A 24,103-nucleotide genomic window follows, 5' to 3' on the forward strand; every position below is an offset into this window, starting at 1 on the left:
TCATAGCCTACTGCAGTTGCTACTGTGTTATTTACACAACTGTTTTATCTTAGCTTGTAACTTTTTGCACTCTATAGCCTAGGCTACTGTATGCAAACGTCTATGTCTAGATGCGTTGTTTATATGATTTCATGATATGATTTTTTTTTTTTTAAACGATTTAGTGCGATTAAAGAAATCCGGGCCACCGCAAGAAGCTTTGGCATTTCGCATACAACGCAAGTTTCAACATGTAAGAAAGTCAACCCCGTTACAGGGTTCGACCAATACCACATGCGAATTCTATGACTGACGGTCAAAAACTCAAATGAATCACCGGATTGAAGACTGGGCGTGTCTGCTTACTCTCTTCGCAGAAGTCCGTATTTTACTGTAGTCGAATAGTTTGTCCAAGCCGAAGAGCGTGACAAGCTTTTGGCTTTATACATTATAAACCATGAAAGCAGTTTGAACGTTGTGGTTAAAAAAGTTGGATTTCCCGTCGTATTTCCCGACATGGAGGGTGAGGACGAGACTACGAAATATGGTAAGACTAACTTGAAAAAGTTTATAGAACAGTTATTTAAATGTGCGAGTGATCTATTCTTGATGGTCACTTGGCACCACATGGTTAAATCAAGACAAGTTTATTGTTAGTGTACGTGTCCAGTATTCCCATCGTTTAGCGTTGGCTATAGCCAGGCCAAATCTGACACATTACGGAGTCAAAAAGCTCACTGAGTGGTAACGCATGCCCTCCCTGCCTGCGTGGTTAATGTTTACTCCTGGGCATGCTCATGCACATTCATGCACGATAGGTTTCTGCACTGTCGAAGCATGGATTACCATTAATCCATAGAATCCAATTACGCTTTTATACTCAACACAGCCTATGTTAAGTAGTCTTTTACAATATTTCCATTTTCTTCTGTGCGCGTTTTCAGTGAAACCGAGCAGCTGTAAAATTAATTCCAGATGAATGCTTGGCAAACGTCATGGATTCTGGGCTTGAATACATGTCCTGGATGTTTTGATATAGTTTTGACTGGAGTCTACAGTGTTGACTACTGCACAAATCATGTGATAGTCTGTCTCTCTAACATTGAAACGCCTGTAGAGTTAAATTAACTGATCTGTTGAAGAAAACAGAAATGAAACGAGACAAAAGTATCTCTTCTGTCCTTCTGTCTCTCCCTGTGTGTGTGTGTGTGTGTGTGTGTGTGTGTGTGTGTGTGTTTGTTTGTTTGTTTGTTTGTTTGTTTGTTGTTTGTGTGTGTGTGTGTGTGTGTGTGTGTGTGTGTTTTGTGTTGTGAGGTGAGGTGAAGTATGGTGAATTTGACCTTCATGGTAAAATCATGACCAACGCATTATACTATGAGAAATTTAAAGTTTCAAAATCCAAACTTGCAGGGCACTCACAGAAAGGTCTTCAGCTGAACTGTTCACTTCAAGTCATGTCGGTCAGGCCGAACTGTGGACGCCTTTACCAACTGAGCATAGCGTGTGACTTCCCATGGGTCTCAGCGACCCAACTCAGGCCTGCCATCGCATGTCCAGGTGTCACATTCCTTCACGTATAGCATCCCAGAGAATAGCTCCTCTCCATTGGCGGGAGTTGGACAACACTGGGTTGATAAAAATAGAGGAGTTAATTGGCAAATGCTTTAGGAGTAACCCGTGATCTAAGAATAGGTTGTGGAACAGCCTCGTCAGCAACAATGTGGGGAGGTGGGCGTTTGTGTCTGATCTCACAGATAAAAAAAAGATATATTGTTGAAGTGACACTACAACGTGTTATACATGTCCTTTTACTTAACTATACATGTATCTGCTGGACTCTGAAGTTTGATATCAAAGTATTGAATGAATTGGGTTTCATGGGTAAAGTGGCACCCTTGATTTCTAGTAAGGCAGCCCACACATCTGAGCGATGTCTTGGCCATGTGTGCTGTTGCATATGTTTCCTCATTCGAGAGAGAGAGAGTAGTCTTCTCCCTGGTTATGTTTTCACCCCAGTAAAGCCTATTGTGTACAAAAGAGTGAAGTAATATCTGAGAGGGCAGTAACATCCTAAACCACAAGCCCAGCCTCATGAGTCATTGGAGCCACGTTGTTCATAGTCTCTCTCTCTTTCTCTCTCTCTCTCTCTTCTCTCTCTCTTTCTCTCTCTCACAAACACACACACACTCTCTCTCACACACTCTCTCTCTCTCTCTATCCATCTAAACAAAACCATCTCTTTATCCCGGTCTCTGTTTGCCTGGTATCTGATTGCTCATTTATGCCATTTCCCGTCGTATTCCCTCCACACAGCCAGAGCCTTCTCCGAGTGGCGTACACAGACGCCCAGACAAACACGCGCTCTTGGCCTACTTGTCCAAATGCAACAGCATTAGCTGAATCAAATCAGATTTGGGGGGTTGCCTGAGCTCCTCAGGCACAAATCTTTTACAGCTCTTTCATGGACCGAGGTACCGTTGAAGTGGGATCTTCATGGTCCGTGTCACAGCAGTTGGTCATATCCTTTGACTGCCTGGGATTTCCAGATAGCAAATGGGAAAAAAAAAAAAAAAATCAAGCCGGTCATGCTAATTACGAGACAGGAAAGCTGTTGTCGAGGAAACTGCCTGTCAGCGGCCAGGTCAGAGGCCCCTCAAGTCAAGACGCTGCCAGCTGTTTTTCTGCGGCTGTTGTTCACATCATAAAAAAAAATGGCTCTCCTTCTTGAGACTCGGTGGGACTGTTTACCATCGATTGCATTATTTTGTGCGTGAACTCTGAGGCTCATGCATAATGCATTCAGCCACTCTGAGAGAGAGAGAGAGCAGCCGGGTGAATTAGTAGAGCGAACACTCAGCTTCACCTTCATTTCTCTGTTTTGCAAGAAGAGCCCTCTGAGAGAGAGAGAGAGCGAATGTGTTTCTTTGTTAATGGAGAGACGTAACGATATACACACTTTATCCGAAGGCTCCTGGGTTCTCATGGGAGGAAACTAACAGCTCCTAAGAGAGCAGAGATATAGAAGGGAAATTGTTCAGCTAAAAGTACACTTTAATGTGGTGATGAGAGTATTAACAGTGAGTTACTGGAGTAGGCCTGTTTGGCACACAGAAATTCTGGATCTGTGATGGAGTGTAGTAACACATCAGCACCACCAGACTGCACCAGGTGCCCCTCTCCAACACACACACATTTACACAGACACACACACACACACACACACACACACACATATATAGTCTGTGATTGTCTCATTTGCACAAACCATGCCTGCACCGCTTCATACTGTACATTCATGCTGTACATACTGTACATGTATTACATACATACATATATATTTAGAGAGAGGCTGAATCAGGCCAGATGCATGTTAAGGTTTAAGCCGTTGGAGAAGAGCTGCTCGCTGCACACTGTGTGTGTGTGTTTGTGTGTGTGTGTGTGTGTGTGTGTGTGTGTGTGTGTGTGTGTAGGTTTGTGTGTGTGCATGTTTTGTGTTATGTGTGTGAGTGTGTGTCCACAAGGAACTCAGCCCCACCTGTGTGTGCATGCAGAGTGAAGAGGGTGTGTTTCCTGCAGGCCCTGTCGGGGGCTATATCAGGAAAGCCCAAATCACAGAGCAGCTCCACTGCACTGCCCCACGCACAGCCCTGCTCACAGACTCACAACCTTAGATTACATGTAATTGTAGTCTATATATATATATGTTATATATATTTATTTACACACACACACACACACACACACACACACACACACACACACACACACACACACACACACACACACACACACACACACACACACACACTTGTGCGTACTGTGAGGCCCTTTGAAAGTGGAGCGGGGCCCTGTGATGTTTATTCCTGGTGCTGGTGGGGTTTTGTGCTGTGCTGTACTTTAGCGCTGGTCTGGTGCCCATGCTGCTGGGAGCCGTAGCACAGCTGGCCTCCATTACTCCGCCTGGTTCTGCCCGCCGTTCTCCCCCGCGGAACCACGCCTGTTCTGAGGGCGGCGATGTGAAGGGACGGGGTGGGGGGTGGGGGTGGGGTGGATGGAACAGAGATGCCCTGCAGAGGGAGACATGTCTCTCTCTCTCTCTCTCTCTCTCTCTCTCTCTCTCTCTCTCTCTCTCTCTCAAACACACTCCCTCTCACAACACACACACACACACACACACACACACACACACTTTCTCTCTCTTTCTCTCTCTCTCGTTCTCACTCTGTTTCTCTCTCTCTCTCTCTCTCAAGATCATTCCCTCACTGTCCTTGCGTACCTGTCTGACTGGAATTGGGTCCAGACAGGCCGGAGGTGTTGGTTGGGCATAAGAGGATGATCTTCAAAAGAGTGTTGTGTCTAGTGCTGCTGTGATGGTGGGGGAGAAGTGTGGGAAATTTAATAGAATATTCTCTTTGATACTCCGGTGAACTATTGATGAAAAGGATAATGGTGTGGAGAATGGTGGTGGCACCTCTCAAAGTTTCCAAATTGTTCCAAATTCATATTCAGTCCAAATGAACTCTCAAATGGCTGAGATCAAATGAAAAAAAAGACATCCATCACTCATGCAGTGGCACTCGTGTTTATGAATTAACAGACACACGTGATCCTACTGGCTGTTCAGCTTCCAGTTACTGTAATCAAAGCAAGCAAGACAGCATTCTCTCTGTAATGTGACATATCAAAAAAGAACCATATCAAGAGGCAACCCAGTGAGAATGTAAGCTTAAGACGTGCTGGACTCATTACTTGTGCTTTGGATAATCTTATTTTTTTATTCATCTTGTATCTTAGTTGACATTTGTAGCTCAGCCCCTGAAGTCAGCTCCAGAATCCATGTCCTGATGTGTCGCATGCAGAAGGATGTGAAAAATCTCCGTCCTCCTCCGTGGGGGAGCCGTTCCCTTAGCTGTCGTGGGACCACCCTGATGCATCAGGCCCACAGCAGCCCTGTCTATTTTTATTCTCACACTCCTACAGTAGGCGCTCCTTTTTCCTTAAGGCCTTGGCTGCCTCGCGACTTGGCTCGGCCCACGCAAAACATGGCCGCCACTTTTGGCTGGCTAGAGTGCGTAGTAGTGGAGGCCCTCAGCCCTGCCTCTTGTCACATACTCATTTAGGGCTGATGCTCTGGGGGTAATTACATGTCTCAACACTCCAGCCATCAAGCAGTTTTGCTCATAGCAATTCAATGATATTTCTTGGCTTGGTTTAGTATAGTATACACAGAAGCAGAATTAAATGGATTAAATGGTTTAGAGATCAGATTTGCCCCCCATGGAATTATTGTAAGTTTAATTTATTACAACATTTGTATTTGGGAGGAGCACCACAGAGCACATGGGTAGTTTCACAGTCAAGCGCTTTTAAAGACTGAACATTAAACACTGACATGTCTTTTGTGATGCGCCTTTAATATAGGAGCCGTGGCCTGCTGGTTAGGGCCTTCAGCTTGTAACCGGAGGGTTGCTGGTTTGATCCCCGACCAGTCTACGGCTGAAGTGCCCTTGAGCAAGGCACCTAACCCCTCACTGCTCCCCGAGCACCGCTGTATGAAGGCAGCTCACTGCTCCGGGCTAGCTGTGTGTTCACTGTGTGCTGTGTGTGTGCACTAATTCACAGATGGGATAAATACAAGACCAAATTCCTTGTATACGCAAGTACACATGGCCAATGAGCCTGATTTGATTTGATTTGATTATAGCCCTGCACGAGCCTGGCTAGCGCCTACCACTTCTCAAATGAGACGTGGTCTGGCAACCAGACGTTCATTTTCTCCTATTTGAAAAAAATGCCCAGATCCGTTCATTGGGCGCCACGGATGTCTATCAAATGCGTCTGTGCATAGCTCCAAAGCGGTAGATAAAACAGAGTGGCGACACTCCCATAGACCTCCATAGGAAAAAATGGCAGTGCTTTTTCCACATTATGGGACTTTTAACAGCCAATCTCTTGGTCAGTAGTTAATGAGTGAATTGATTACACTCTCCAGCATCCAGAAGTACATCCCACCCTCCTGCGATTCAGCCATTCAGCGCAGGTTTTTTTAAACTTTTGATCGTGTGGTGGCAACATCAAAGAGCAACATCTCTCTTTCTATGGCTCTGCATAGCTCATCATCGTCTTGCTTTCCCCCCTGTTCTATGATTGGTGCCCTATCTCAGGCAAAAATTAGGGCGGTAGTTTCCAGACTGCCTTAGCAGCGTGAATCAAATCACCACGCAAGGCAGGATGGGAACACCCAGGCTAGCCCTACGCATGTATGTTTTCATGTCATGCCAACTGGTAGCCATTCTAAAATATGCACATTCATTGGAACTATTTTGGAGATGACATCTGCAACAAGTAGTTTATTTGTACAATTATCCAATATGATGACATATTTTATTTGAAAATCAGTCACACGACATGGATTTAGAAGCATCTCTATGTTTATTAAGGGTGAGCAGCAATAACCCTTGATGCCACCAGAGGGCAGTAGAAACGTCTTGCATTGTTGTCTACCTGCCAGGAAACATTTCAACAGTTAAATCATTTTGTTGCAACATTCTTCCACCGACACAAACTTTACTGGTAATGTGCTGAAACTTTCTGGTGAAAAAATGACTGAAGATTTTTTTGTTTTTTTTTCAGTAGTAGCTTACAGTTTTTTTTAGCAGTTTGTCCAGGTGACAGACCACTTATCATCAGGTCAAATAAGTAACACCTGAAGTTCAACATATTTTACTGTAGAATTGTTTGCACAAAGGGATTTGTGAAACTGAACCTTGCATGAGAATATCATTCAAGCGGGAGGAGAGCCAGCTGGCAAGGGTTAAACACATGGGAGATTAGACTTGTGAGTTTGTTATAGCACCAGCTCCACCTGGATAGGTAGCCAAGTTCCCACCCCTCCCTCCCCCAACAAATGAGCTACCTGTGAATGTCTCGGGGGGGCTTGACTGAATGAAACCAGGAAACAAACAAAAGGCACAGCAGGACTGAGAAGAGCTGCGTTCAATAGCAACCGCTCAGCTGAACAGACAGGGAGGGAAACTGTGCCGATAGATACTCACAGTAACAAACTGGCCCGACAGGTTTCTCTCCCCCGCTGCTCCTCCCACCACATGCATACACTCTGCTGTACAGAGGGGAAGAGGAAGTGAGGCAGTTGGTGTGGGTTTAGTTGAACTCTCAGGTGGGAAAAAGAAAAAGACAGCAGTTGTGAAGGAGAGAGGAGAGGACTTAGAAACCGACCGCAGAGAGGACCGTGCGTGAAGATGGCTGAGGAGGAGTCCCACTACGGCAAGCACGGTAAATGTCAAGCCCTCTCCCTCACGCGTGCGCTCTCTCAACAGGGGAGAGTTGCCTCAGAGGGCACAGGTGTTTTGGAGTCGGCTTGGGCAGGTCACAAGAAGAAGCTGAGAGGGAGTGTGTAAGAGAGGTGCTGTGACTGCTCCAAGGGTGTGCTTGTGTAGGTTGTGGAGTTCCTCTACTGAAACTTCAGAGATAACAGGTGCACGTTGAGTGGCGTGCAGAGAGGACAAGGTCTGGTATTACCAGCAGAGGAGCTTTGGGTGGAATAAGGTTGCTTGCTCTGTGTTGCTGGAAAAGGCACAAGCTAGTCTACCAGCCACTGCTTTCTTTGTTTGTTTGTTGTGTTTTGGATGGAATTAAAGTGGAGGGATCCTCACAGAGGTATTTTAGAGGTCAGTGTGAGTGTGAAAGCCATATTGACTGGTAAATAATTCGGCTTTATTTGCTTGAATCTTTTTCTATACGCCTCTTGTAGGGCTTTGTTTTTGTTTGTTTGTCTTTGTACCTTTTGTTGACCCACTTTCAGTTAGTGCTCTAAACTCTCTTGTTTTTTTGTTCTCTCTCTCTCTCTCTCTCTCTCTCTCGCTCTCTCTACCTACCAAATGCACCTGATCACTCCATGTCTTTGGTTTGGAGACAAACATTCACCGAAGTGCTCTCTCTCTGTCTCTCTCTCTCTCTTTCTTTCTTTCTTTCTCTCTCTCTCTCTCTCTATTTATCTTTTTTATTCTCTTTCTCTTTCTCTTTCTCCTTTGCAGAGAGAGAAGTTAGCTTGTGTGTGTGTGGTTGTAAAGCGCACGTGTGGTCAGACATGCAGGAGATGCTGAGAGCGTGAGTGCCTGCACTCCTCCATGTATTATTGATTTAAGGTCAACCCAGACAGAGAATCACACCGACCGATCGGCGCACAGTAGCCGGCTGTTGTACTGCCCTCATGCAAAAGGGTCTGAATGTTTGGAGGTCAGTGTTTACTTGTGGGGAGAGATTAGATAGAAGAATGTGGCTGCCCAAACATTAGCTTCAGTCTGATTTTGTAGACCTGCAAAGTGAATTTCAGATCCATGCTTGAAAGAAAGACACATGCTTGTTGAGAGTAATGGATTCGGAACTTATCATTTTCATTCTGTGTTGTCCCCCGTGTATATCTGTGGGTGACTGTGTGCTCAGGGGTAAGAGGGAATATTATGGTGTTTCAGCGTTTCACTGTTCTGCATGGCTGCTGCTACCCCTGCATCAGCTATCTGCTCTGGATTGTCAGGTCGGCATTGATCAGAGTCTGATTCAGTGTGGTCCACGTAAGGTTGGATGGCCAACTCCATCTCCTGTCAGTCTGGAAGGATCCTTAAATGCTAACTTGAACACTTTAACTCTTGAATTTCCCCTTGGGGATCAATAAAGTATCTATCTACCTATCTATCTATCTATCTAACTATTTCCTTGTCTTGTTAGAGCAGCTGGTGGATCTTGAAGGGAAGTCATGCTGTCTCTCCCTGGATGCGCATCATTGTAAATAAAACTCCACTAAATGGTAGTTTTTCCATACCATTGGTCTGACTGGGTCTTCATTCATCTGTGGTATCAAAATGACCATCATCATGTCATTTGGAATGAGGTCTCTAAACAGTCAGTCAAACGGACATTTGCATTTGTCACAATGGAGACACTTTTTGTTGGCTAAAGTGTCCTCTGAATATGAGTTCCAGTTATTGTTATATATCATCAATATCCAGTTCTAAGTAAGACTGAGTCACTTCCTCTTGAAAAGTATGAATTCGTAGCTGAACTGTGTTACTGAACTTTTGGTATAGTTACTTTAGGTCATGACTCATCCATTCCATAGTGTCTTTTGGTCTCTTGTCACCTTGTTGCTACATTGCATGAAATGGAATATTTTTTTGAGTCGAAATGACTGCTCTCTCTAACCTCATCCAGTTGTTTGTGACCAGGGGTCCTGGAATTCCCATCTCTTTGCACTTCTAAAGGGGTCACTCTCCGTGTCTTTTCTGTTTAAAGTTAGCTAGCAGTGCAGTTTCTGATGACTATAAGGGTGACTCCTGTCTGCCATTTTAACTTGTTTCTCTTGGTTATCATCTTTCTTTTGCCAAGTGTTTCTTGACTCCTTTGGAATCAGAGTCCAGTTGAATGCCTAGCAAAAGTTGTGTGACCTCAACCAGTGGCAAACTTACACTTTGTGTCTAAGAGAGTCTAAGACCCTCAGGGCAGTAGAAGACTACTATATTTTGCCGAAGTTCAAGCATATTTGTGAAGCCATTTGTACAACGGAATGTAGTTCAATTTGTTTGACATGGCAATGCTCCTAGCAGTAACTCAAGCAGGCTGGCATTAATGAAGATCAGGAGACTCTAGGGAGGAAAGCATTCAAGGCCCAAAATGAAGTGATCTCTCTACTTTTTCTCTTACTTTTTCTTTTTCTTTTTCTTTATCTCTCTCTCTCTAAAAAGATGAGAAGGGGTACTTATGTCCATAGAGAAGTTCATATACAGAGGTTCACAAACAAAGTGTGAAAGTCCTGGGTGTATGTTTCTCAGAAGTGTTTAGGTCAAAGTGTTATCCTACTTTGAGGTGTTACTCCATTACTTACAGGATTTTGAGAGTGAGTAAGCTAATTGCATGTTATACAGTTTGAGGTTGTGGTATTCATGCCTAAATGAGATGGGCTTACTCCTCCTATATGACCATGTTGTTTTTAAGCTGTCAGGCCAACAATCTGTTCTCAAAATGCAAGTTTATTTTGTGTGGTATTTATTTCCCATCATAGATTCCCATACACAGCATGTCATAGATCCTACAAAGCAAAAAGGCAGTAACTGCCAACTGAAAAAACAGAAAAAAATTACCTTAAAGTTATCCTGCTGTCCAGCCTAAGTAGTTGTAGGTGAATTATTGGACATGTGGAGGTTTTGTTACTTGACATTAACTTATTTTTGGTAAATATCAATCTTAATAACAATTTAAATGTCATGAAAATTATAATTTAAAAAAATAGACCAAAAACGCAGTTACTGCCTTCTTGCTTTGTAGGGCAATTCAAATATTAAGATTTGAAAACAAACAAATGAAACAGTATGTGTGATTGTCCGTGTGACATTTTGTGACTGGTTGTTTAACGTCATCTCTCCTTGTTGTGAGGAGGGTTATAGTCATGTGTGGGCATTGTTGTGGTGTGGACTTGTTGTTCAGGCAATCTCAGTGTGAATGTGCATCATGCTGTCAGCCTGGTAGAAAGATGAGGGTGGTGGGGAGGGGGGGGGGGGTCAGTGGAGGCCTGTGTGAATCACTAGGGAGGAATGTTGTGGGTTGCCAGGCGTGTCTGTCCTGGGGGAGGCATCACATTTCACTCGTGGCTGTGTGGGAATGCCAAACACACTGGCTTCTGGAGATCCCTTTTGGAAGAGGCAGATGAGCATATGAAGATAGCGGTTCTTATAGGGACTACTCCGTAATTAGAGGGCAATTATGGTTAATTGTCCAGTGGATAGAGATGTCATGTTATCCTTTCTATTCTAAGACCTTTTCTGTGCCCCCTCCAACTGAATTGCTCCCACTGTTCACTGGAGAGACTTTTGTGGATATTTCCTGCTGTTTATTGTCTATGTAGAGGCAAGAATATGTGCACAATCTAAAAGTAAAATAAAAAGTTTAAATCAAATTATTTTGCTTAACAAATGCTCCCCCCCCCCCCCCCCCCCCCCCCCCCCTTTGTTCAGGCGAACCCAGGAAGTATGACCCCACCTTCAAAGGACCAATCCACAACAGGTAAAGAAAAGTAGAGCTGAATTGAAATGCCAAGAGGTGGAAAGCCTCTCTCTCATTTCTCTCATCTCTCATAATGGCAACTAACCATTATTTTCATAATCAATTAATCTGAATTATTTTCTCGGTTAATTGATAGTTAAATAAAATGTTAGAAAATGGTTAAAAAAAAAAAATTTTCCCAATTGATAAGTTGTTGCAGTCCTACTCTCATTTCCTCTCTTTAACACCCGCTCTCCCTTTCTCTGCCCATCTCCCCCATCACAGGGGCTGCACAGACATCGTTTGCTGCATACTCTTTATTGTGGCCATCCTGGGCTACTTTGCCGTGGGCATTCTGGGTGAGTGAGACACCACATGAAGGAAAGTGTGTGTGTGTTTGTTTAAACACACTGTATGCCAAATCTAAGATATTCAAATAGCGCATTTAGCTGTGGCACAAGCGGAAGCGTCTAGTGTCCACGGGGAAACGGGTTTGAGTCCGACCCGCAGTCATCTCCTGATCCCACCCCAGTTCTCTCTCCTGCTCACTTCTTGGCACTCTTCACACTCCTGTCTGAGTAAAGGCAAAAGGACCACAAATATACTAGAAAATCAAACACTGTAATGTTAAGAGAGGATCACATTTCTGTTGTCATTAGTCCTTCAGTATATGCTGAAGCCATATTGTTCAAATTGTACACATATTATTACGATGACATTGGGACCAGCACCAGTTCCATAAAACCAGGCTTGCAAAAACAACATCTATCTAATAGTAGAGGCTATGTTATCAGTTTTGTGTGTGTGTGTGACTGTGTGTGTGTGTGTGTGTGTGTGTGTGTCCGTGTGCGCGCTAATAGCTATAGCATTGTTAAGACACTGATAAGAGTAGGCCACAGCTTTTCTCCAACATTGGGTTTGCCAAGTGCTTTGCTGTGTTCCTGTACTTTGAGGTTGTGCCTGGACCATGGCCAATCCCTGGTGCCTGTAGGAGCATGTGTTGGCCAGTCTGTGATGGTGTGTTGGTCTCTCTCTCCCCTCTAAGCCTGGTCCCAGGGCGATCCCCGCAAGGTGATCTACCCCACTGACAGCAGAGGCCAGTTCTGTGGACAGGCAGGCACGCCGCTGGAGTGAGTTCTTCCCTTCCCTCTCATGTTTGACCTACATTACTGGTTGTTGGTGTGCTCTGTATTTTGAAAATGCACCTGACCACACACCACATCCTTAGTTTGGAGAAGAACATTCACTGACTCACTTTATCTGTACATCTCACCCCCCACCCCCACCTTCCCTCCCTCTCTTCCTCCCTGCCTTCCTCCCTCCCTCCACCCCTCCCTCCTACATGTTTGGTATGGCAGGAACAAGAGGAAGCTGTTCTACTTTAACATCATGAAGTGTGCCAATCCCATGGTGCTGTTGGAGTTCCAGTGCCCTACCACTCAGGTTGTTACCCTGTCCTCCTCACTCTCACCTCCCAGAGCCTCCTTGATATCCCTTAGCCATTAGTCAGAGGGTGTTGGTCACTTTCAGCCTTCTAAACGAACTCCGATCGATGACTCAGCATTTTTTGTACATGTGTGAACACTTTAAACAAATGTCAGATCCCTCTAAAGTGAAACATGCAAGAGAGGCTGTAGTGCAGTTAATAGACTGCTACCACTCTGCATTAGGGTCATTCCGTGTCAAATCAGACAGAATCCAGGAAAATAGTTGCTGCACCGTCTCAGATTTTGCTCAAATACATATCTGTCTACATAATGTTTTGGTCCTAGAACTTAAATCTGTAAAACATAATTTTTTCCTTATTCCAACATTTCACCCTTGATTTTATCATCATTTTTAGGCCCTCAAAAAATGTGTCATCATAGTGGCCATGTTTACACATTATTATCTTGAAAAGCTTTACTCCAAGCCTGCTTGGGCCTCGTATGATGTGAGACAAACATGTTCTCACTTTGTACACTAAATGCCCATACACTGATCTACTACCACATAGATTTTCATGTGCCTATTAGCTACCCCAAATACCAAAACTGCATGGTTAAGAGCCTGTACACTTTGCATTGTTGTATCAACAGCTATTAAGGCATTTAGCATTTACATTGCTGTTGTTAATCAGTCATCACTTGATTACATATTGTATTCTTGTTATGATATAAGAAGTGACTCCTTTAATGTGGCCCATGTTGTGGGAAAAAGTGGAAAATGTCAACAGATCTGTGGAATTAGGCTGATTAAAATAAATGGCCTGCCAGGGAACAAACTAGTCTGAAATCACTTTAATATTTTAGCAATTCATTCGAGGGGATGCATTCATTGAGTGAGGATTCTGTATGTTTGCCTTTTTGTGGTAGCCTATCTGCTGTTGTGAAAACGGGATTAAGCTTCTGAACAAATGGCCGCTTTTTTTCCTAGTTCTCATCTCAGCTCAGCTGAGACAAAATAGACATGCCATTTCAAACATCTTTCATTTATTGTCAGAATCACTTTCACTTTTATATCACTTTCATCAAATTTTATGTGACATATTTGCAGTTAGGCAACTGACAGCAAGCAGGCACGTCCTGACACAAATGAGCAGGCTTATGTACCGGGGCTGAGTCCCAGAGAGCCCCGGCCCAATTTAACCAGCGTTAATGCTTAGACATTGCTTCCCACATAATGTGTTTTTCAGGCTATAAAACTGAAGTACTTTCAAGGGCTGAAAATAATATGAAGACACCATGTTTGAACAGAAATATTTTACAGGCCTTGGTTTTGGGACCCATTCATGATATAGACAACGTTTGAACAAAATCTGAAACCGTGTAGCAACAACCATATCCGAGTTGACACGAAATTACGAATTTGTTCGTAATTATGTTGTTTGTTTGTTCATGTTTGATAATGAATGATGATGAAAATACATAGCTAAACCAGAACAACTACATAGCTCTTAGTCCAAAGCAGTAAGTTCTGAGACCAGAGAAGATATAATGTGAACAGAAAGAAAACTGAGGCCCCATCAGAGTCCCTTTTGTTTTGGTCCACTTTCTGGTCACCTTTTAGGGGATTGAGTTTGTTTGTTTTTTTTTTTTTTTAAAGGACTATATGTTAAATAACTATATGTTCATTCTTTTTGCTTTTCATCAGCTGTGTGTAGAGAAATGTCCGAAGCGCTTCATGACATTGCTGAAGGCACATGCTATAAGCAAAGACTGGGATTATTACAAAGACTTCTGCAAGGAAGGTGCAACTAAGTCAATGGTGAGACGCTGTGTGTGTGCCTGTGTGTGTGTGTGTGTGTGTGTGTGTGTGTGTGTGTGTGTAGTGGCTGTATGTGTGTCTTTTGACACCAGTTGATCTGAACTGTTTTGTTCTTGTCGTAGCCTGTACAGCAGATTCTAAAGGAGGGCCTGTGTCCTGCCATGCTTCTGCCAAGCAAATCCTGTAAGTACTGGATGCCCTCCATGCAGTTGAAAATCAGTACTCCTGCAGTTTAAGCAGTAAATACCCTTAACATGTATTCCAGTATGCTGTTTAAGTAAAAAGTTATTTTAAGGTCACAAAGTGCAAACAAATGCGAAAAGTTATTAGCTAAAAACATACTTCATCCTATCTCAGTTTTGATATAAAATGACTCCGACTCAGAGAACTCAGAGACCAAAGGCCCGTTCACACCAAGAACGATAACGATAACTATAACTATAACTATAACTATAACTATAAACAAATATCGCTCTCGTTAATATGAATGACAACGTTCACACATAAACTATAACGATAACGACATGAAGAACAATATCGTTGTTGATCACTTTCAGAGCGATTTTGAGAACGATAAAAAGCTAACAGCCAATCAGAACCCATAATATTCTAGCCATTACATTCATTAACATGAGGAGAGACTTTTCTTATCGTTGGCCAGCGTGGACGCTTTTATCGTTATGGTTATAGTTATCGTTATCGTTATCGTTATCGTTATCGTTCTTGGTGTGAATGGGCCTTAAGAGAAGGTAAGGGTCTCCCCTTTTAAGGGCACGAGGCATCACATGTGGGTCAGCCTGTGTGCCCCTCTGCTCATTAACCTGCCTGTCTCCTCTGCTCTGCCGCAGTCACCCGCAGGTGCTTCCCTGCCCTCAGCAGGAGGGGTCAGGAGGTGCTGGTGGGCAACGAGACGGAGTTTGATGATGGGACTGGTCGAAGGCCCGCCAAAGACTTGATCGACGGAGTCAAGTGAGTCTCTTTTCTTTTTCCCAACTTTTCCCAACCCTGGATGGGCCTCACTATCTACCAAAAGATGCTGATGGCTTACTGATGTTGTATGTGATTTCAGAGGTGGCATCATGGTTATTCGCACTGGTTGCAGGGGAAATGGGTAGAAGGTTATCGCCCAAAGCTGGAGAACAATAAGTTCCTGTTGACACTAACATTTCCTCCAGGCAATTAGGTTATGCCTAGGCGACAAATTGAATAATACACCAACGTAGATTTTTCACCAACGTAGATTTTTTTGACGGGGACATTTGAATGTTCATTCAAAAGGTGAAAATCATTGAAAGAAAAATAAGAAGTTTGTTTTGGAAGATTAAATCCATTGAAAGACTCGCAAGTCTGGGAAGAGGTGTGGTAGTGTAATTCTCCAATTGAAATGACATGCTCCCGAAGCATCATCCATCTAAAGTACTGTTCTCTTCACCTACACAGAAAGCAGAAAGGGAGCGCGTTTAGGTTCATGAACTCCCATACTATACTGCCCACTGCTGCGCCTGCTTACCTGGGCCCTACATATTTCAATTACTTAATAAACTCTGCTTTTCTTGACGGATAGAAATGCCTCCGTGGTTATTGAAGCACGACAGGTGGCCATGAAGATCTTTGAAGACTACACACAGTCATGGTACTGGATCCTAATGTGAGTACACCAGTCCAGGGCTTAGCCTTTCATGGCTTTCATGTTACCTGCTCTGTGAATTGGAATTGAATCTCCATGATCTTTGTTCTCTCATTCCATAGAGCACTAGTGCTGGCCATGGGCATCAGTCTCATCTTCATCGTCCTGATGCGCTTCTTAGCTGGCATCATGGTGTGGGTCATGATCGTCTTGGTCATCTTGGTGATCGGATATGGTAAGTCCCTCTCTCAATTCGGATTTAGTCTATATTCAGCCTGCTTGATATACTCTGTATTGGCTCAATTGGATTCAGACCAAGTTACCTCCATGTCCCTCTGAGTTGCCGTCTGGTCTGGTCCCACTCCTCCAGGTATCTTCCACTGCTACATGGAGTACGCCTCCCTGAAGGATGAGCCGGGGTCGGACATCACACTCCAGGAGCTGGGCCTCCAGATGGACGTCTCCATCTACCTGCAGATCAGACAGACATGGCTGGCTTTCAGTAAGTACAGTGCCAATGTTTAATAGAAGAATAATGACTGTGCACCCTCCATTTTCTGAAACTAACCATTTGCATGAATGATTTTTGTGTGTATGGACATGGATATATGGACATAGCAGTCCATAAGTCCATCCTTTGTCCACTGTCATTTTCACAATTTGCCTAATGCATGGTCACATCCACATCATCTGTCCACAGTGATCATCTTGGCCATTCTGGAGGTCATCATCCTCCTCCTACTCATCTTCCTCCGAAAGAGGATCCTCATTGCCATCGCTCTCATCAAGGAGGCCAGCAGGTCTGTGACCAGTTGGTCGTGTCTCATAGTCCACTCACTGTCACGCACAAACACTGACGCAGGCAGAGACATTGCACTGTCGACAGCCATCACTTCCCCAAAGCTCACGTACACAACACTGCTGCTGACTTTAAACTACCTGTTCATTAGCACACATGTCGCCTGAGAGGTGTTTTTTCACATAGAAAGGAGCCTGAGAGGTGTATTTTCACATAGATAGGAGCCTGAGAGGTGTATTTTCACATAGATATCCGCTTCTCGAGGTCACTGAATACTATTTGTATTTGAAGAAACTAAAACAATCGGTTTTGCCTATAGCTTAAGTTGCTACAGCCAACAGCTAACGCAGCCAGGCAGCTACAGCGAGGCGGCTACAGCGCTACTCTGGGGGCATGTACTGTAAATGGCAGCTCACAGACAAGCCGCCAGAAGTGCAGCGTTGGATTTCTCCTTTAACAGTAGCGTTCTCTGTCCACAGGGCCATCGCTCACATCATGTCCTCTCTGTTCTACCCCCTGGTGACCTTTCTGCTGCTGGCCATCGTCATCGCCTACTGGGCAGTCACGGCCGTGTATCCTTTCAGCTGGAGTCGCTCCAGTGCATTACGGGTTCATCAAGCCCTTATCTTGACTTACACGCTGCAGATGTTTCCTTTTTCTTTCTGATTTTTTTTTTTGTGTACAGTTATAACCTGTCCAGGAAGCTGCTGAATGGATTGGCTGATGTTATACTGTAAGCCCACACTGGTGTTGGTATTGTCTAGTTTTAGGCTTATCTGCAGACCCTAGTCTGAGGAAGGGCCGGAAGGGCCTGAAAAGTAGCCTAACTTTAAAAAAAAGGGGAATAAAAGGGAACTGTTTCGGTGTGTGGATTTTTTACTGTTTCTTTGAAATATATATTTTTGGATCTCTTTTGGATCACTGAAAACTTCCGGATGTGCGTGGTTAAACTTTGTTTTATGTGTATAAACTGAACCTCATGGTCTATTGTTATGTAGATACTTGGTCTATTATAAATCTAATCAGTCATCAGATATCATTGGCACCAAACGGTAACAAAATGGGGAAAATGAGTAATGTTGCCTGTTGCAATGCAGTGTATTTGTATTCCCTTGACCCACCCTGGCCAGGTTCCTGTCCACTTCCAATGAACCCATTTATAAAGTCTTCAATGAGACGGATTGTGAGTTCAGTAGAGAGACATGTAACCCTGCGGTCAGTACAAACACACATACACATTACAAGAATTCTGACATATATACACACACACGACGTATATACTTGCGCCCGCGCTAACACACTTTCTTCTCTCTGCAGAACTTCAGCACATCTGAAATGAAGGCCAAGTGCCCCGACTCTGAGTGCCTGTTTGCCTTCTACGGCGGAGAGACGGTTTACCACAAGTACCTCATCGGCCTGCAGTTCTACAATGTCTTCCTGTTTTTCTGGTGCGCCAACTTTGTCACTGCGCTGGGGCAGATGACGCTGGCAGGGGCATTTGCCTCGTACTACTGGGCCTTCGTCAAGCCGGATGACATGCCCACCTGCCCCATTTTCGCCTCCCTCGGCCGGTCACTCAGGTGGGCACTAGTTGCGTGGTTCAGGAAATGGTGGAAAATGTCAATCAGTTTCTCTATGACATCCCCAAATGTCTGTCTTTTGTCCACAACTTAAAAGATACTCAGTTTAGTGTTCGAGAAGTAAAGATTTCGATTTATGAACCTGGAATCAGAGAATTATTATTATTTTTTTTTAATTACACAAACCAATTAGCCAAAATAGACAGCAATGAATCAATGAATTGCTTAAGCTCTAAGTATATGTACTTGACTGCATGTGTGTGTGTGTGTCTATGAGCATGTGCCTGTACACACACATTTATCTTTCCCCCCTCCTCTGTCACCCTGCCCTTCCCTCCCTGTGCAGATATCACACAGGCTCTCTGGCCTTTGGCTCTTTGATCCTCTCCATAATCCAGGTGATCAGAGTGCTGCTGGAGTATCTGGATCACAAGCTCAAAGGTGAGGCAGCAGACACACACCTGCGCACCCTCAGTCATTCCGCTGAGAATACACCCAGCAATCCATGTTATCTGTAGAAAATCAGAAATGAATGGCACTTGATGGTATTTTACGTGTCTGTTACTGTTACTGTCACTTTATGCTATTACTACTCCTGTTGATGCTCTCTGAGTTTTCATCTGTCTCATGTTTTTCTTTATCGCTCGTAATCTTTAGGAGCCCAAAACAAATGTACAAAGTTCCTGTTGTGCTGTCTCAAGTGCTGCTTCTGGTGCCTGGAGAAATTCGTCAAGTTCATCAACAGGAATGCATATATCATGGTATGTCTCACAGAGCGACACCCCACGGGGAATATTTCTATTGGAGGTGGCCATCCCTCGGCCTGGGATGAGGGTCGTTTAATCAAGTCTTTTAATCAAGCCATGACATTGTCTTGCGGTCATTGTCTAATGTGACCACACCCGCATTTGCTAATCCTCTTGATCATCTGCTCCAATCAGGTAGCCATATATGGAAAAAACTTTTGCACTTCGGCCAAAGATGCCTTTTTCCTTCTAATGAGAAATATCGTAAGGTGAGACAAATGGATTGTGAAGTGATGAGATCCTGAAATCTTGTCAAACTTGTCAAGCGTTTTGATTCTAACCCTGTTTTGCTCTCATTTCTACAGGGTTACTGTTTTGGACAAAGTGACCGACTTCCTGTTGTTTTTGGGAAAGCTTCTCATTGTAGGACTAGTAGGTGAGAGAAACCGTCTCCTCCCTGGAGACTTGAGTTCTATCACTAAATAAAAACTGGATTTCAGGGAGCTCGGTTTAGAGGCCTACCCTGTAGAGCTATGGATTTTCTGAAGGTTACTTCCTTACTCGTAAAAATACATCTGATCAGGAATCTGACCTACCTATCCTCATCTGTCTTGTAGGGGTCTTTTCCTTCTTTTTCTTCTCTGGAAGAGTGAAGGCTTTTGAAGACACAGCACCCACTCTCAACTACTACTGGGTTCCCATTCTGGTAAGGGATTCATATTCATAACTCCTACATGCTGCATGCCACAGAAATAACATTCTGTAACTACAGACCTTGTGTTTTTCTATGTCCCTTGGTGACAAGGTTCTTTGATTCTCTGTAATCATCTAAACCAAAACAAATGTTCCTATTTTTGTTGTTTTGTTTTGTTTCTTTTATTGTGGCTATTTGTATGGGGGGGGAGACAACTCATGCTTTTTGTCTGATTATCTCATCAATGTCTGACAAGATCATGTGCTTAATGTGTGTGTCTGTCTGTCTGTGTCTGTCTGTCTGTCTGTCTGTCTGTCTGTCTGTCTGTCTGTCTGTCTGTCTATCTATCTGTCTGTCTGTCTGTGTTCCTCTGTGTGTTCCTCCCTTTCCACAGACGGTTGTTGTTGGCTCTTACCTCATAGCCCATGGCTTCTTCAGCGTCTATGCCATGTGTGTGGACACGCTGTTCCTCTGCTTCTGTAAGTCACCACAGACCACCACAGCTGTGTATGCCACACGACACATGCTGAAAGCTGAAAGCTATTCTGTTATACTCGGAAGGAACTGAAACCTTGCTGGTGCTTCAATGTAACCTCAGAGTTTTAGAGCCTTCGCATGAGACTGTTTAGCACATAGAAAGTCCTGTCTGTTTAAGCAGACCTCATTCCTTAAATACAAACACCGGACACCCTCACTCTACTCTATTGTTCTGATTCCTGGGCTTTGGCTATAGCTAGGATATGCCTGGGGAATATGCAATATCTTGAACTTACTATGTTTTCGATTTGCAATATTCTTCTCTTTACTGTCCTGTGCTATGTTAACTTCAGTATTAGCCACGCTCTTGCTAATGCTCTATGCTTTTTTCCTCTTTTTGATATATTTCCTTCTTCTTTTCTCTCTGTGTTTTCTCTTTTCTTCCATTTTCACTACCCTTTCCACTGGCACTACTGTGACACTCTCTTCAAACTAACTCACTTTCCACACCTGATCAAATTACACTTTTCCTTCTTACATTTCTGTATCTTTGCATCTCACTGTCCACCACATTTTGTACTGGGTTTCACACACAAAAACATGTGTGTATACACACACACACACACACACACACACACACACACACACTTGCATGGGCACACACACCAACATCCCTGAAGGTGATGATCTGGAGAGGAATGATGGCTCTGCAGCACGGCCCTACTACATGTCCTCGGAGATCCACGATATATTCTTTAAGGGTGACAAGACACCACCGCAAGAGCAGGAGGATAAGGACGTCCGGCCTGCTGAGGAGTAGAGTGCAGGAGGACAGTGCTGAGGTCATTCAGCCTCTCACCAAATCAGGACATTGTGCTTTACAGACAGTTAGACACACTGAGGGGGAAACGCTAGGCTATGGGTGCCTCTCATTTAGACTTTATACGTCCTCCCTCACTCCTCGGGCCTCGATCCTCACTGATCTACACAAAGAAAGATAGACGAAAGGATAGACTATCATTGTTGCCACCCCATCATTCTTTATGTACATCGGTGAGGATCGAGGCCTGAGGAGTGAGGGAAGACGTATAAACTCTAAATGAGAGGCGCCTTACGTGTGTTGCCTAACAATCATTAGAGGTCTGGAAGTCTGAGGTGGTGTAAAGGTGTGGGGTAGTGACGGATCTTCTACATAAAGCCAGGCAGAGACTTTAGCATGCTGATATTCTCAATGCCTTTCTTTGACAATGAGTTTTGATGAGTTGTAAAAAAACATGAGTGTCTGCAATGCACTACAATCTCACATGCCTAACGTAAGCTTACATAAACTCTCTCTGTCACTCAAACACACACACACACACACACACACACACACACACACACACACACACATACATATCCTCACCAGCACACCTTTTACAAAGTGAATGAGTGCCCTGAGTGGCCATTAAGCAAAGGCCCTTTAAGCAGAGATTTCTCGTGAGCATCTGTAGGAGCAGTGGCGTGAGCTCTGAGGACTCAGATGTTTGCCCACCTGGCGGCCTACACATCGGCGGTTCCGTGTGCCGTTTGTTTCATTTCTCTCTTTCTGTCTTTTACACAGTGGAGGATCTGGAGAGGAATGACGGCAGTGCAGAGAGACCCTACCTGATGCCCGACAATCTGCTCAAAGTTCTAAAGAAAAAGAACAAGACCGAGAGCGAGTAGTAGTGCTCCCCCAAGTGGCGTGAAGTGGCGTGCCGCTCTGAAGTGGAGGATGACTGGAGCAGGTCTGCTGAACATCTCAGTTAAGCTGGTCTTTCCATAACTGCCATATAAACTGTACATAATGAAGTATAAGGACAATGTTTGACCTCAACACTTAAAACTGATCAGGACCAGAAGGTTTATGCGGTCTTCTTATTTTTTAATCAGAAGAAAGAGCATATATCGCACTTCTATGCAACTCGAAGAAGGCTGGACACTTTGCATCACATTTACACAGTTTTAGACAGACAGGATGATATGTGACTGGGGTATGACATCACACCAAAGGCATTTTTATTTTTGTATTTTGTTTTTAATTTGTAACTTTTGTGTCTTTGGCAAAAAAAAACTGAAGTACATTACATAACAGAGCTTTAAATTCAGCTGTAAGCACTACTAGCATTCTACTAGCATGGATATGGCTCAGCTTGAGATACAGTGTCCGCTTTGAAATTCCAGTCCATATTTATATAACAGTTATGCTTTGTGATTTGTTGTCTTGTTATTGCATCATGTGAAGCCAATCTCAGATGTGCCTTATCTCATCTAAATAGTTAAAGGACACAAGTTTTTTTTCTTTACAAATATGTGTGCAATGGTTTTATATTGTCTTTACTTTTACAATCTGCCAAAAGACACACAATTTTAAGACAGGTGAGTTTACCCTGTATTTGGAGTTGGTGCTTAAAAGGTTAATGGAAAGTATGCCTTCCAGTACAAATACGTTAATGTGTTTTTAGTTTTGTGTCTGCATGGAGCATTGATTTGTATTTATGGTTCATAGTTTGGAAGATAAATAAAGGTGGAAAGCATTTGTGCTGACATTCCTTTTTGTTTTATTCATTTCTTTCTTATGAGTCAAGTTATAAATAAAGCAGATCGGTGTAGTCTAGTTAGCTGTAGTAGTGGATATACGGTGATGTAGGTAGCTGTAGGTATCCTGTGATCAACCCCAAATGTTAATACATATCCCTGCCTCCTTTAAGTGGGTATACTGAGATAGATGGTGATGCTTTTTAAGTGGGTATATACACTTAAGTTCTGTGTATCACATAGACTATGCCACTGCTTGATTGTAACCATTACTGGAACGATTCATATCCAGTTAATATCTCGTCTACTCCATGACATTTTGTTGAGAAGTTTAATATGTGAATGTACTATCACTCCAGTAGAGGGAGCTCTTTGTGCTGATTATGCTAAAAGACATTTATTCAGTGGTACAGGGGCAGGTTTTGGTAAGCAAACCTGAGTAAACTGGCAGGGATTCATTTTGATGTTGAGATATGTCCAGATGTATTGATTTTTAAAGGGAATTATTTTTGTTAACCTTATTTTGTGTGCATGTTTTTTGTTTGTTGTGTATGAAGCGGTTGGTTCAGTGGCATGTCTTTACTTGTGACACCCCTGATTGTAAAGAATGGCGGCGTCTTGTTGCAGTGTCCCAGTAGTGTGTCTGTGCATCAGGAGACAGAAATCTAATACAGGTTGCATAACTTGCTGACACCCTCTCAGGCGACGGCCTAAACATCACAGCTGGGCGTGTCGGGGGAGCTGAAAGTACGAGGATGACGCATGTTTTGGGACACGGGACATAATGCAATCATTGCAACAATGTCTTTATCTCTTTCCCCTGAGAGTTAACAGGATTTAACGCACCAGACTTCCAGTTACATTATATAGGTACAAGTTGGTAGAGCTACACAAATGGAAGAAAATAAAACATCCAGAGGACTAACATGGCAGAACTACAAAATCAGCTACATATTTCACTCAATCCATGCAGTCAGCAGGAAGAAAGGCAATGCTGGAGACTGAAACCATCAGCTATCAGAAATCACATTTGCATGGGCTTTTATGTACAAGAATATATCATAATATCAGCTTTTACAAGACTGACACAGCAGATCAGGAGTGGGCCATGAGTCAGTGTGACCACCCACATGCTGGATTCCTTGCATTCTCTGTGCGGTGGAATCTGAGATCTAGTTCTCTTCAGAGATGACACTGACCGCATACTTTCACTGTCAGTCATTCCTTCTTCTATGGCAAACATCTTCAAATCCTTGAGAATGAGGGGAGACTACATATTTTTATGCCATGTTGGGGGAAAATGTTTAGACTGTCTTCTTTGCTCCATTGCAATGATATGTTGAC

General features: G+C 43.6%; 1 protein-coding gene across 2 annotated transcripts; it reads left to right on the forward strand.

Moving 5' to 3' along the window:
- Positions 1–34: 34 nt before the first annotated feature.
- Positions 35–22,768, forward strand: LOC134076814 (choline transporter-like protein 2). Of its 2 annotated transcripts, none has more exons than XM_062532063.1 (22): positions 35–526; positions 11,004–11,052; positions 11,317–11,390; positions 12,077–12,161; positions 12,390–12,474; positions 14,164–14,277; positions 14,400–14,460; positions 15,126–15,246; positions 15,842–15,925; positions 16,027–16,139; positions 16,275–16,406; positions 16,605–16,704; positions 17,183–17,275; positions 17,834–17,918; positions 18,021–18,283; positions 18,630–18,724; positions 18,941–19,044; positions 19,225–19,298; positions 19,395–19,465; positions 19,647–19,735; positions 20,118–20,202; positions 21,804–22,768. In XM_062532063.1, the coding sequence occupies exons 1-22, from the start codon at positions 496–498 to the stop codon at positions 21,905–21,907; spliced, it is 2,112 nt and encodes a 703-aa protein (XP_062388047.1). In that variant the 5' UTR covers positions 35–495; the 3' UTR covers positions 21,908–22,768. The 2 variants fall into 2 exon arrangements, with proteins under 2 accessions (XP_062388047.1, XP_062388046.1); XM_062532062.1 differs by lacking the exon at positions 35–526 and adding an exon at positions 6,967–7,272.
- The last annotated feature ends 1,335 nt before the right edge of the window (positions 22,769–24,103 follow it).

This window comes from Sardina pilchardus, chromosome 3, assembly GCF_963854185.1.
Source record: "Sardina pilchardus chromosome 3, fSarPil1.1, whole genome shotgun sequence".
NCBI lineage: Eukaryota > Metazoa > Chordata > Actinopteri > Clupeiformes > Clupeidae > Sardina > Sardina pilchardus.

Excerpts from the sequence above, each read along its gene's own strand:
- LOC134076814 (XM_062532062.1), top strand. The coding sequence starts at position 7,239 with ATGGCTGAGGAGGAGTCCCACTACGGCAAGCACG. Across the intron at positions 16,140-16,274 it reads CATCTTGGTGATCGGATATG|GTATCTTCCACTGCTACATG; the intron begins GTAAGTCCCTCT and ends CCACTCCTCCAG. Across the intron at positions 18,725-18,940 it reads TCTGGATCACAAGCTCAAAG|GAGCCCAAAACAAATGTACA; the intron begins GTGAGGCAGCAG and ends CGTAATCTTTAG.